This window comes from Triturus cristatus, chromosome 4_2 (genome assembly GCF_964204655.1).
Source record: "Triturus cristatus chromosome 4_2, aTriCri1.1, whole genome shotgun sequence".
Taxonomy (NCBI): Eukaryota; Metazoa; Chordata; class Amphibia; order Caudata; family Salamandridae; genus Triturus; species Triturus cristatus.
In genome coordinates, this window is record NC_140586.1 from 871,687,415 (window position 1) to 871,700,350 (window position 12,936).

General features: G+C 46.9%; 1 protein-coding gene across 3 annotated transcripts in view; it reads right to left on the reverse strand.

Moving 5' to 3' along the window:
• The window catches only part of GPBP1L1 (GC-rich promoter binding protein 1 like 1), a 462,270-nt gene that overhangs the window by 298,315 nt on the left and 151,019 nt on the right, over nt 1-12,936 (reverse strand). For all 3 annotated transcript variants that reach the window (XM_085602876.1, XM_085602874.1, XM_085602875.1), the window contains exons 4-5: nt 8,979-9,108; nt 8,030-8,334 (exon numbers count right to left, since the gene is read on the reverse strand). In XM_085602876.1, coding sequence (XP_085459002.1) covers nt 8,030-8,334; nt 8,979-9,108 — 435 coding nt within the window. The remainder of the gene's footprint in view (nt 1-8,029; nt 8,335-8,978; nt 9,109-12,936) is intronic.

The window sequence follows — 12,936 nt, forward strand, 5'->3', positions numbered from 1 at the left end:
TTTCAGCACGGCTTCTTCAGACCTTCTTCTGAGGAGGCAAGGTTCAGGGTTGCCCCCAAACACTAGACTTACAGGCATTACAGGTAGGTAAAGGATAGGACCAATGGGTCCCTTCCTTGGGGTGGGCACACCTCCTAGTATGCCACCCTCCAGTGGAAGGGGGGCATATGCCTCTCTGGTTGGCAGGGACCGAGTTGTACTTCACCTAACCTCCCCCACATGAGGGGTGGGGTTGGCAAAGGTGGGCACACCTCCCTTCCTCATTTGGTTTTCCCGACGATTCTACTGCCTGGGGGAGGAGGGGGAGAAAACAGAACCTGTAGGAGCCAGCAGAGGGCTGGGGTAGCTCACAAAGCCAGCAAGCCTTTGAAGCTTCCCCTTTGTGGACCCTGCCCATCCTGGGGGAGGCGGCTTCGCACCTCGTCCCAGGATGTGCAGTTTCAGACACCCCCAGAACAGCAGGCACTCGAACCAGTGGTCCAGAAACATGTCTGGAGGTAGCAGCTGGCAAGCCGGAACACTAGAGTTAGGTGCATTTTTCATTAAATCCCACACTAGCATCAGTGTGGGTTTAATGTGCTGAGAAGTTTGATATCAAACTTCCCACTTTTCAGTAAAGCCATTATGGTGCTGTGGCGTTCGTAATGACAATCTCAGCACCATATACTCTTAATGGCATTCCTGCACTTACAATGTCTAAGAATGGACTTAGACACTTTAGGGGTACAGGGCTCATTCACCTGTATCCTCACCACTGGTATAGTGCACCCAGCTAGAAGGATGACTAATCTATGCCAGTGCAGTTGGTTGTAGGCATGGCACACAGGGATGTGTGCCATGTCAACTCTTCACTTTGTTCTGCACCAAAACACGCAGCCTGCAAAGGCAGTGTGTGAGCGTAATGGTACAGGGCCTCCAAGAGTGACACGATGTGCTGCAGCCCTTCGAGGCCTTCCCTGGCCACAGTGTTCTTGGGACCCATGGTACCTTTTAAAAGGGACTGACATGTGGCCAGAGAGGTGCCAATTGGGGTACAAGGTACAGTTTTGGGAAAGAACACAGGCCCTGGGATCCTGAAAGGCAGGGAACCAGGGATAATCAAGTCAAAGTGCATCAGTAGTCTGGCAAAATGTGGAGGGTTACTGCAACAGAAACCCAGCTTCCTACAATCTTTCTTCAACCTCTTGCGTTACACCTGGGGTTTCAGGACACTTGAAGGATTGACCTGGTTGTCTGGAAATTGGAATACTTTTGTTTTGCAGAATTTTATATAGCGCGAACTTGACCCGAATCCAATCAGGTATCAGAGCGCTTTACATAGCACCAGTTACGTTACATGAGGACACACATTTATTTTGTGTTAGACACGGGGAGATGAAGTGATTTGTCCAGAATCACAGGATGTTCAGCGTCATTACCGAGACTCGAACCCAGGTCCGAGGTCGAGCGCTCTAGCCGTTAGGCCAACTCCTCTCCCCAACTTTTAGTTATGTATAGCTATATTGCTATTTCGGCGTGCCCATTGTGTTTCTTTTTCCACGCGGTTTTGTTTGGTTTACGTCCTAGATGGTGTTTCACACTGCGACAGTATAAGGGAATGATTTATACCATGGGTACTCACAAACAATTCCCTGGGGGGCGCAAAGTACTGTCTGCAGCATGCCTGAGGGCCGCACTTCTGCCAGCAAAGCAAGAGATGGGTTTATGAAAGGTGGCCGTAGGGGAACATGAAGCAGACGCATGGGGTGGACAACAAATCACACCTTCAATGTGACTTCTGTCTGCCATCATTGTTCGATTATCAGGCACCAAGAATTAATGGCAAAGCATTAACTTCTTATATAAAACGTGAGGGAAAGAGATACTTGCTGGTGGCTGAATTGCAAAATGTGAAACCAGAAAACCTGGTATCAGTCCTGGCTTCCCCACTTGACCAAATTGTGTGATCCTAGGCAACTGGTTAATTTCACTTCGCCTTTTTCTTCATTACCACATATGAGCCCCTTGAAATACTAGAGTTCAGGATGTGTGCTGTACAAAACCTTCTTTTGTGTTTAATTTAATAAACTATATTGCTGTTTCTATTGTATAACATCCAAGTCCACACACAATGTGCACCCGACAAATGACTCGCCTCTTGGTTAACTAATGACATGGTTTTCAGAATGGGGGAGGCAGGAATGTTTCAAAGATAGTCTTCAAAAACTATCAATGCTAATATAGGCCTCACAATGCAGTGATGTAATCTGATCTATTAAGGTAAAATGATCATGCATGTTAATAAAATACTCTGAGTTTGTAGAGATTTTATCATGTTTATACACATTTAGTGCAAGAGGTCTTTAAAACCAAATGGTGTTCCTAAAGGTGCTTCTTTACTATTACTTTAGTTTGTGTAAATAATTTATACCCATTTCACAGCTTTCTGAATGTTCCTGCTCTGTCAAGTGAACAGCCAAGTGCTGCTGTTCACCTGGTGGCCGCAATTAAAGGTCTGGAGGGTCTCATGAGGCCCCCGGGCCGTACTTTAAGTATCCCTGACTTATACAATCCTTTACCTAGAATATTTTGCGTTTTTGGTAAGTGTGATAATTGAACAGATCTAAAAAGGACAATATATTTGCTGTGACCCATCAAGGATGTTGTATTCTTGTCTGTTTACAGGTGCTACCTATTGGCCCTGATGAAGAACCCCAAGGAAAATAGATCAGTTTATGGGTCGAAACATCAATCCTCAAGCATATAGACACATTCATCCATATCAGCTTTGTAGTGTACTGCAAATAGTGCAGACTCATGTGTTTTTCCACAGAATATTTTGTTATATCAGTTAATGTGATTTATTACCTACCCAGGTTCCTAGGAATACAGGGTTGTCTTATTTGAACCTTGACAGAAGACAGCTGGGATTTAAACAGCAAACGAATTGCCTGCAACTCCAGCAGGTTGATGCGTCTCCACTGTAGACCACAGTTCTTTAATCTCCACCTTTCCCCAGATGCCATACCCTATCCAGTAACACTTCTGTAACCACCAGCAACTCTGGATGAGGCAGGTAGAGGGGGCTGCCGCTGATCCAATTGCGGTTGAGCAGCCACCGCTACAGGCATTTTGTAGTCTCCTCCAACACTTGGTGGAACCTGACAAGTTCCCCTGGAGCTGGACCCACCGGAGACTTAGTCGCTACTGCAAAGCTTGCATGTACCATCTAGCATGGTTGCCAAGCAGGATGAAGTAGGCAAACAGGCTATAAGCCTCCAAGCGATCTTCACAGCAACCCAGGACAGAGGTTGAAACAGGTTCATAGCCTGAATGTACTGGATTAGTTTCCCCAGAGGAAGGTACAAAATCGCATATATCCAGGGTGGCTCTGATGAAGAGGAGCTTAGATAATGTAGTCCGGTTCGACTTCAGCAGGGTGACTGAATCCCAAAGTTGCCAAGAGGTTCACATGCATCTGGAGGTGGTTCGCTACTCACTAAAGCAAGCCCACCAACACCCAGTCGTCGATGTAGTAGAAGACTGGTACCCCCCAACCTTCGCAGATCGGCATAGACTACTGCCATAACCTTAATGAGCACCTGAGGGCCACTCGTGAGTTCGAAAGGGAGCATTGCAAACAAAGGGGCGGGTGCCCCACCTTGAACCGCAGGTAATGTCTGTGGGCCAACAATCCAAGAAAGTCTGTGGACCTCCAGGGTGGAAACATGAAAATAAGCATTGTGCAGGTTAAACATCATCATCCAGTCTCCGGGATCAAGGGTAGAAAGAACTTGGGCCACAGAAAGCATCTAAAACTTGTCTTTTCACAAGAAGGTATTGAGTGAGTTGAAGAACTGAGGTCTGTCCTTCTTTGGCAAAAGAAAGGAACAGGGATAATAGCCAGTACCTACTAATGCTTTTAGGACACTGGCTACTTTGGACAAAAGAGCTGAACATAAGATGAATAGATGGTCCTCTGTCAGGGATTCCACTGTAGGTGGCAGGAGGGTGGGTTGCAGAGGAATGGCAAAGCATAACCCTGCTGGACAATCTGCAGGAACCATTATATGATGTGATATTCGGTCACCCCTGCAGACAGTGGTTGATCCTGCCACCACCATGCTGGCTGTGTACTGCTAGCAGTGCGCTAAAGACGTTCTGCTGTAGTTCCTGAGTTGATGGGAGGGATCTCAAATAGCGGACACTGATGGCCAGGCCATTCTCTGCCACATCAACTGCTCACCCTCTAAAGGGCTAGAAGGTCCATTGTTCAGGGGCTGGTGCTGACTATAGACACCAGGCTCGTGGCATACACCCTAAAAGGGCAAAAATGTTGTGAGGATTGAGAGCTGAAAGACCAAGAGCATGCCTTGGCACAGCTTTCTTTAAATTGCTCAAGAGCCAAGTCCGCTTTGACAGACATTGAAAGGAATGTTCACAGAGATGCCTGGTCATCCCTGGAGAAGCCCATGGACCTCATCCATGTTTGGCACTGAAGCACCACACTAATTCCCATGGCCCTGTCCAGACTATCTGTGGCGTCAGGCCTAAGTAGATGCTAAAATTGGTTGCATCCTGCCTATGAGTCGTTAGGTCTATTGAAAGGCTCAGGTCTTCTGGAGAGGTGACCAGCTTCTCGCCCACCATTTACAGCATGTGAGAAAAATGCGAACGATAACCGCTGACGTGAACTGATCTCAGGACAAGTATAGCCTAAAAGAGCACGTGCTTACAAAAGTATACATTCTCTGACTTCTTATCAGTGGACGTTATGGGAAAGGTAAAGGTCTTTGGGGTTCCCTTGCTAGTGGATGCCTGTATTGCCAAGATCTCAAGTATCAGATACTGGGTAAGAAAATTTGGGTCGCATGGAGCAAGCCTATGGCAACAATCAAGCTGTCTGTTCGCTTGGGGTGGGGAGGGGGGGGGGGGGGGGGGGGGGGGGGGTACTACAGCATGGCTCAGCCCATGTGCCCAATAGTGTGACGGTTAAGAGCTTTATTAAATGGCAAGAGGTTTGGCTGGTGCCTTGCCAGGGTGCAAGACCTCTTTAAGGACATTTGTTATAACATCCATAGAGGGGAGGTGAAGCTTAAGAACTCCAGCTGTCCTGTTAATCACTGTGGCAAAGGAAGGATCAACCTCCGTTGGAGGCCCAGGGGCAAATTCAGCCCAGTATGAGGTGAGGTGTCCAGTCCACTGGCCTCCTGTAAGCCCTTGTACCAGTTATCTGCATCATAAGGAGGGACTAGGCCTTCCCCATACCCTCCACAAGGCTGGCTCAGATCAGAGTGCAAGCCAAAAGCTGGTGCAATGTATGTGTACATCCGCATGGTACTGAGATAGTGTCTGAGACCCGCAGTGACAATGTCAGAGTTCTATACATTCAGTAAAGGTTTAAGTTCTAGGCACAGCCTTGGTCAAACTTGAGGTGGGTCCAGCTGGCGCTGAAAGCAAACCTGCCAGCGGAAATCTAACTGGAGGACTCTGTGCATCTTTGGGGGATCGGTGGCGCAGCAGAGGGAATGGAAATGAGCCAAAGATGCAGAGCATAGCCTCACAAAAGGTTTCAGCTTCCTACAAAGTAACCAATAGAATTCAGGGTGCAAATAGACAAGAGCTGGAATTGGTTCATCAGTTGGGGATAGAGGCCGAGAGGCACGGTAACACCCTCACGCTTTCACTGAAGAGTGGCAGGCAGAGAGGCTCTCTCATTCAGACAGTGATCTAGCTGGAATTCAAGATATTTTTAAAGCTTCTCTCCATTTTAGGTCTAGGGACAGACCAGAAACAAGACTGCACAATTGACTCAAAGATGATTTGTGCAAATAAAAGGGGGGGGGGGGGTGATAATCCGAGATTTATGGACAATGGTGTGTAGCAAAGTTGGTTTCTGTTGCAGTACCCCCCACACTTTTTGCCAAACTACCAGGGAAGACCTCTAAGGGCTGCAGCACTTATTGTACCACCCTTAGATGCCCTGTACCTTAACACCACACACTGCCTTTGCAGACTGCTTGTCTTGGTGCAGAACAAAGTGAAAAGTCGACATGGCACACATCCCTGTGTGCCATGTCTACAGAGCACTGCCCTGGCCTATATCAGCCACCCTTCCAGCTGGGTGCACTATGCCAGTGGTGAGGGCACAAGGGCATGAGCCCAGTGCCCAAGTCCATTCCTGGGCATTGTAAGTGCAGTGCTGCCAATAACAGTATATGGTGCTGGGATTTTGTCATTACGAACTCCACTGCACCCGAACGGCTACACTAAAAACTGGGAAGTTTGCCAGTGTGGGACTTATTGTAAAATGCACACAGATGGCATCAAAGAGATGCTCCCTGAAAACTAACCCACCTCTAGTGTCCCGACTGAGTGGCTACTTAGGCTGCCATCACAGACATGTTTCTGGACCCCTGGGTCTTGAGCCTGCTGCTCTCGGGGGCCTGAAAATTCACATCCTGGGAGGAGGTGCCAAGTCTCCCCCTCCAGGATGGGCAGGGTTCACGAAGGGGAAACTTCAAAGGCAAGCCGCCTTTGTGAGCTTCCCCAGACCACTTGCTGCTTTCAGGTCCCCACTGGTTCTACCCCCCCCCCCTTTGGCAGGAGAACCGGTGGGAAAAACAAGTGAGGGAAAGAGGTGTGCCCACCTCTGCCAACTCCACCCATCAGGTGGGGGAGGGAAGGTGAAGCACAACCTCAAGTCCAGCCAACCAGGGACAGGCTCCTGCCCTCCTTCCACTGGAGAGTGGCAGAACAGGGGGTGTACCCACCCCAGGGCAGGGACCCATTGGTCCCTGCCCTTAACCTACCTGTAACGCCCCTAAATTTAGTATTTAGGGGGCACCCTGAACCTTGCTTCCTCAGATCCAGCCTGACAACAAGAAAAGAAGGATGAAGAGCCGTGCAGAGCTAACAAGAGGATGACACCCACTGACTTGGCCATAGCCCTACAGGCCTGTATCCCCTCGAACCTGCTCCTAAGAAATCCCGGTGTGTCCTGCAGCCAGCAACCTCAAAAACCCCGGAGGACCGCCTGCCTTCACTTCCAAGACTGCTTGAACAGTGGACTTGTTCAAACTGCAGTTTCTGACTCCGGCCGGATACCGCGAATCCAGCCCACTCTGCACCCGGCAAACCCGGCCCGAGCTAGAGTGGAAAAACACCACGAGGAGGTCTCCCCGGCGATTCTGACCCGAGATCCGGTGACTCCTGACTTGCCTCAAGCCTCCAGTCGACGCCTGCAGTCTCAATCCAGAGGATCCTCTCTACCACGACTAGAGCGGGTAAGACTTTCCGACGTCCCAAGGCAACTCTGCACCAGACGCCCCACGGCCTTGTGTGCCCAAACCAACGGTGCCTAAACAACCCAAGATATCCCAACTTACCCCTCGAAGTGGTGGTCGCAACCCGAAGATCCTCGTCCCCAAGCCTGCAGTGTTTCTTCTAACCGGAGGTTCTCCATTAAAAACAGGGCACCCTACCTCAAAACAGCACCCTGCCACCGTAGTGCCGCTGAGGGTGCACCTTTGGTGCTGATTTGGCTTCCTATTTGCCCTGACCTAAACCCTAGGAGCTTTGCTCCAGCACTGAGTAAGAAAAGTAATTTACTAAGTAACTTACCTGTAATTTACTGATAAAGCCTATTCATTTCAATGCACTGTTTTTCTCCCAAAAGATTTTGTGTGTGGCGTTTTGGAATCTAAAAGTATCCTTTAAAAATCGGACAAATAACCAAAACGTATTTACTTACCTGTTTGCAGGAAATGTCAGTGCTGAATCCAGCACGGAGTTAGAAAAGTAACGTAAAAAGTAACGTAGCTGTAATTTATTGAAAAAGCCTATTCATTTCAATGTACTGTATTAGTAAGGTTAGCATGGTCCTGAGCAAGACCGTTCTTAAGAGGGCTCAAATGGAAGGCAGAAGCACATGGAGTCACATTGTCAGTGAGGGTTAGTCTGATCCACACAGTCAGGTGGATGTGCCAAGTGAGAGTAAGGACTGCCAAGTGCTTGAAGCAAAGGAAGAAAAAGATATGGCGGTACTTACAAAGTCTTCATCCTCAAATTGCAGTCTCTCTTTCTTGTCATCTTTCCTTTCTTCACGGATCTCACTTTGCTGCTTTTCCTGGTGGGTAGAGTTTTTGCGAGGTGGGAAGTTGCCATTCCAGTGACGATGGGACCCATTCCCATTGCTGTTGCTTCCATTACTTCCGCTTCGCAGGTTAACAGCATCATGACCGCGTGTCTGACCGTGACAGTTGGGCTGATTTCCAGGCTGTATAAGGCGAGTTCCCTTGGCTACTGCAGAATCCACAGAGTCATGACGAAGTAGCGAGGGCTGATGCCAGCAATCTACAAGACGGTAGAAACAAAACAAATTTACTACACAAACAATGTTCCAATGTCCTGTCCTGCAACATGTTCAAACTAGTGTTTTCAATCTAAAGGTTATCCTAATCTTTGTCTTGTTACACCTACCTTACCAACTGACAGCATACAAACTCTTGGGTAGTCATAACATATGCGAGAGGCCAAATAGGTGAGGATTAATTTTCCAAGCATGACTAAAGAAAATGGTATTTCAAATTAAATGCCCCTTATAATTAAAGAAATGCAATTAAAAACATTTTAGTTGAAAGTAATGCCAACCTCAGTTTATCAGAAACAGTAGTGTTCAAGTGGTCTGCATCCTGTTGGAAACCCAAAACATTTGCTGAGAACAGAACTGGCAACTGATCACTGTATTGGATTGTGAGGATTGTCATTTGCCACAGTATGACTAGGTTATTTCCATTAGTAAGAGATACAGGAGACCATGGGGCTCCAAGTGCAAAATGTAGTATAGTTGCACAATGTGGCTGTGAAATCCCATCACTTCAGGAGCAATAAACATTGTACTAACCCACAGTACATTCCAAAACCAATTCATCTCAATAAGTTGGACCTGAAGCTTGATTAACAGAATAAACCTGCTCTGCTTTCTCTAGTGACATTACCTCCTGCAGTTTTAAGGGATCCGTTGTTAAAGAAGCCATCAGACGAGTTATGCCGTCTGCGGTTCACTCCATATCGGCCCTCACCTCGTGGCAGGTGCTCTCCGTGCTTCTCGATTCCAGCTGCAGGAGACTGTGGATACAGAAAGTATTACTCAGCTTCTTGCTGCTTGGTTGGATTTTGGATATCACACCAAAAAAAGGTTATGTTTATGTCTGAAAAGTTTGCAAACCACGGTTCAAGATTTTCCTTCCGCAACAAACAGTGTGGTCCTTCTACAGCCCAGATGAGCTCATTGTGGGGACCTAGAGCTTTACGCTTGTTCTAGCACCTTCACATGCACTAACATGTTAGTCCTACAAAAGATCATGGGTCATAAAATGCGGGTCGTCTGCAGCAGGCCTATGGCAACATGCAAGCTGAATACACCCCTCACTTTGAGACAGCATCAGTAATAATCCAAATTAGCAAAATTTTTCATCCTGTATGGTCTGCTCACTGCAGAGTTAGGGATGTTACATGTCTTCGAACAGTAATCCTATTGAGTGGAGTTCAGACAATGGATTCTCTCAGGATACCTTCCAGCCGCAGATTGGCCAAAAACACAAGGAAATAAAAAACAGAATTCATTTGTTTAAAAAAGCTTTTTAACTGCGCTTACAAAAATCGTGTCGGTTCAGAAATGAGGCTGGTTAAAAACCCAATTCAGACCTAATGGAATATGACATCCATTCTGCAATCTTCTCTTCTCTCCCTTTGTGGAAATGGCGCATACCGCTGTTTGCCTAGGTGAGAAACAAACTGCCATGTCAATAGCATCCTATTCTACTTAATGGGACTGCTGCAGTTTTTCACAGGGGTTCACTGAAAATTACACCAACTCTCCAGCTGAAATTAAAACAAGCACTGGCAAAGTCAAGTAGTTGTGTCTTTATTGTACTCTTATTTATATAGCACCTAATACCCCTACTGGGAGTTGAAGCTCTTTACCACAGGGGGCACGCTACTACTGAACACAAAGGTTAGTGGTTATTGCAGTAGTCACGTCCAGCGGCCATAAAACCCTGCTCGGACCAGGTTTGCTCTTTCTGGTTTTTGGCATTCTGCTCCCACATTTTTCTTCCTGTTATTACCGGGAGCTTTTGTTAAAATGGGCTTAATACAATACTCCAGTTCCCAATTGAAATGCCTCAACATCCCGCTCACTGCTAACACGGGCTCTTATGAATCTGGCATGTTTCAGCGCCCAGAAATTAGGCGTCCTCACGACCAGATTTGTCGTATCCCATCTGCCAGATCAAAACCTCTCAACAAAAATAATGCTCTTTCTACTTCACTGACTGCCATCTATTTTAACGCTCGCTCCATTTCTAAACATGCCCTGGACGTATGGGATCTTCTGACTCTCATGGACCCAGACATCTGTTTCATCACTGAAACCTGGTCACATGAGCATTCTTGTTCTGATTTACGTGTGGCCTTTCCCCCAAATATAAAATGCTTCGAATTGATAGAAAGGAGAAAAGAGGGGGTGGGCTACTTATCATATACAAAGGAGAGTTTACTATAAGCATCCTGGACTCTATCTGTTAGCACCATTGAAATCTGCTCCTTTAAAATGGTCGGTCTTTTAAATGGTTCCTGGAGAGGAGCCCTGGTCTACCGCCCACCTGGCTCAAAGGGCAATTTTTCCGACCAGCTAGTCGAAATCAGCGCCCCTCATGTTCTGGCCTCAGATAAATTCCTGCTTATTGGGGACTTTAATCATCATGCGGAACTATCTGCCAATCCTGACACAGATAAACTACTCTCAGATATGAGCACCCTTGGTCTAGGCCAACTGGTAAATTGGCCCACCCATTGTGCGGGCCATACGCTTGACCTTCTGTTCACTAATGTATTGGATCTGACTGTTGAAACTCCAATACCATTAATATGGACAGATCATCACCTATTGAAGTTTGCCATCCCCTCCGCACCTAAAAAGAAATCTCATCCGGATAAAGAGCCTGTATTTCGTAGACCCTGGCTTAAAGTTACCACTCCACTATTCAAAGATAACTTCAGCTTTTATCCCCTAAACCACGAATCGAGTGTCGACTACGATGTATTACAACTAAATAATGCTATCGTAACCACTCTAGATCTAATTGCCCCGGTTCAAAACATTAGGCCCAAGATCAGAAACTCTCCTTGGTTCACTGATACACCTAAGGCCACTAAATGTTTGTGCCGTACTGCAGAAAAACTGGAGGAAAACTAGAAATCTCGTTGACCGCGACAACTATAAAAAGATGCATAATGGTTATATGCTCGACATCAACCTAGCTAAAAAAACATATTTGGTCGATAGAATAAATATGGCAGAAAATTCCTCTAAGGAGTTATACCATATCCTTAAAGAGTTCACAACCACTACCAACGCATCCATAGCGCCCGTCTCTCAAACGTGGACAGACTCCCTTTCCGACTTCTTCGAGGCCAAAATCATGAATATCCATCGTACCTTTCCACCTACCCCTGCACATATTGACACTGACCTGGAAGTACTCTCCCAGATTCCACTGAGCTCAGGTGACCTTTTATTGAATTTTAAGGAATGTGACCTGAAGTCGGTCGCTGAGGCCATTACAAAAATCAAATCTGGCTCCCCCGATGCCCCTTTCCCTCCTAAAATATTCTCCTCACTGGCCCCTACAGTCCTGACCAGACTTGTAGAAATTTTCAATAAGTCATTAGTAAAAGCTGACTTTCCATTGTGCTGGAAAAAAGCGAGAATTAGGCCTATTCTAAAAAAAAAAAAACCTTCGGCGGATCCAGAAACATTCTTGAACTATCGGCCAATTTCCCTGCTATCCTATTTTGGAAAAATATTGGAGTCTCTAGTAAATAAGCAGCTCGTAAATCATCTCGAGAGCCATGATCTTTTGGATCCCTCCCAATCCGGTTTTCGTGCAGCACATAGCAGAGACGGCACTGATTGAGATCACGGACAACATCAGATTAGCATTGGATAAGCAGCAGTCAGCCATCCTCATTCTGCTTGATTTGTCGGCGGCCTTCGACACCATCTCCCATCATATACTTGAACGCTGACTTTGGGAGATGGGGGTCAGGGGGCCGGCCCTAAACTGGTTTAGCAGTTATTTGAGGGATCGCAAAACCATGGTCCAGATGGGCAACATCACATCTAGTGAACGAACGGTAAAGATGGGTGTTCCTCAGGGCTCTATATTGAGCCCCACCCTTTTTAATCTTTATATGACCCCGCTGGCCGCTGTGATTAGACAATATGGCTTTTGTTGTCATATCTTACGCGGATGATACTCAGATTCTAATCACCTTGGGCCCTGACCCCGGGGAAACTAGGCAGCGTTTTAAAGATTGTCTGATCCAGGTGGATGAATGGATGTCATCAAACCATCTCCAATTAAATGGAACTAAAACAGAGCATGCTGTTTGGCAAAGCAGCTGACCATTGGACGCATGACTGGTGGCCGTCTAGGCTCGGCCCATGCCCATGCCCTTCACACAACGTGGTCCGGAACTTGGGCTTCTACATCGACAATAACCTGTCTATGAGTGGCCGCGTAAAGCATGTGATTAGCACATGTTATGGTGTTATGCGGAGCCTGCGTAAAGTGTTTAAGTGGCTTCCTCTCGAGGCCCGTAGACCTCTAATACAAGGCCTTATCATGAACAGAGTTGATTATGGCAATTCGCTTCTGCATGCTATTAATTCAGATCTCTTGGCTAAACTTCAAGTCCTTCAAAATACGGCCGCCAGGTTAGTCCTGGACTGTCCATACAGGACCTCGGCACGTGTCCGCTGGCCGGTTCTCACTCTACCATATGAGAGGGGCGGATACGGGGTACCAAACTTTCACTTGTATTACTTAGTGGCCCAATGTAGCTAGGCCTATGAGTGGTATCATCCAGATGGCAGGATCCCGTTCCTTC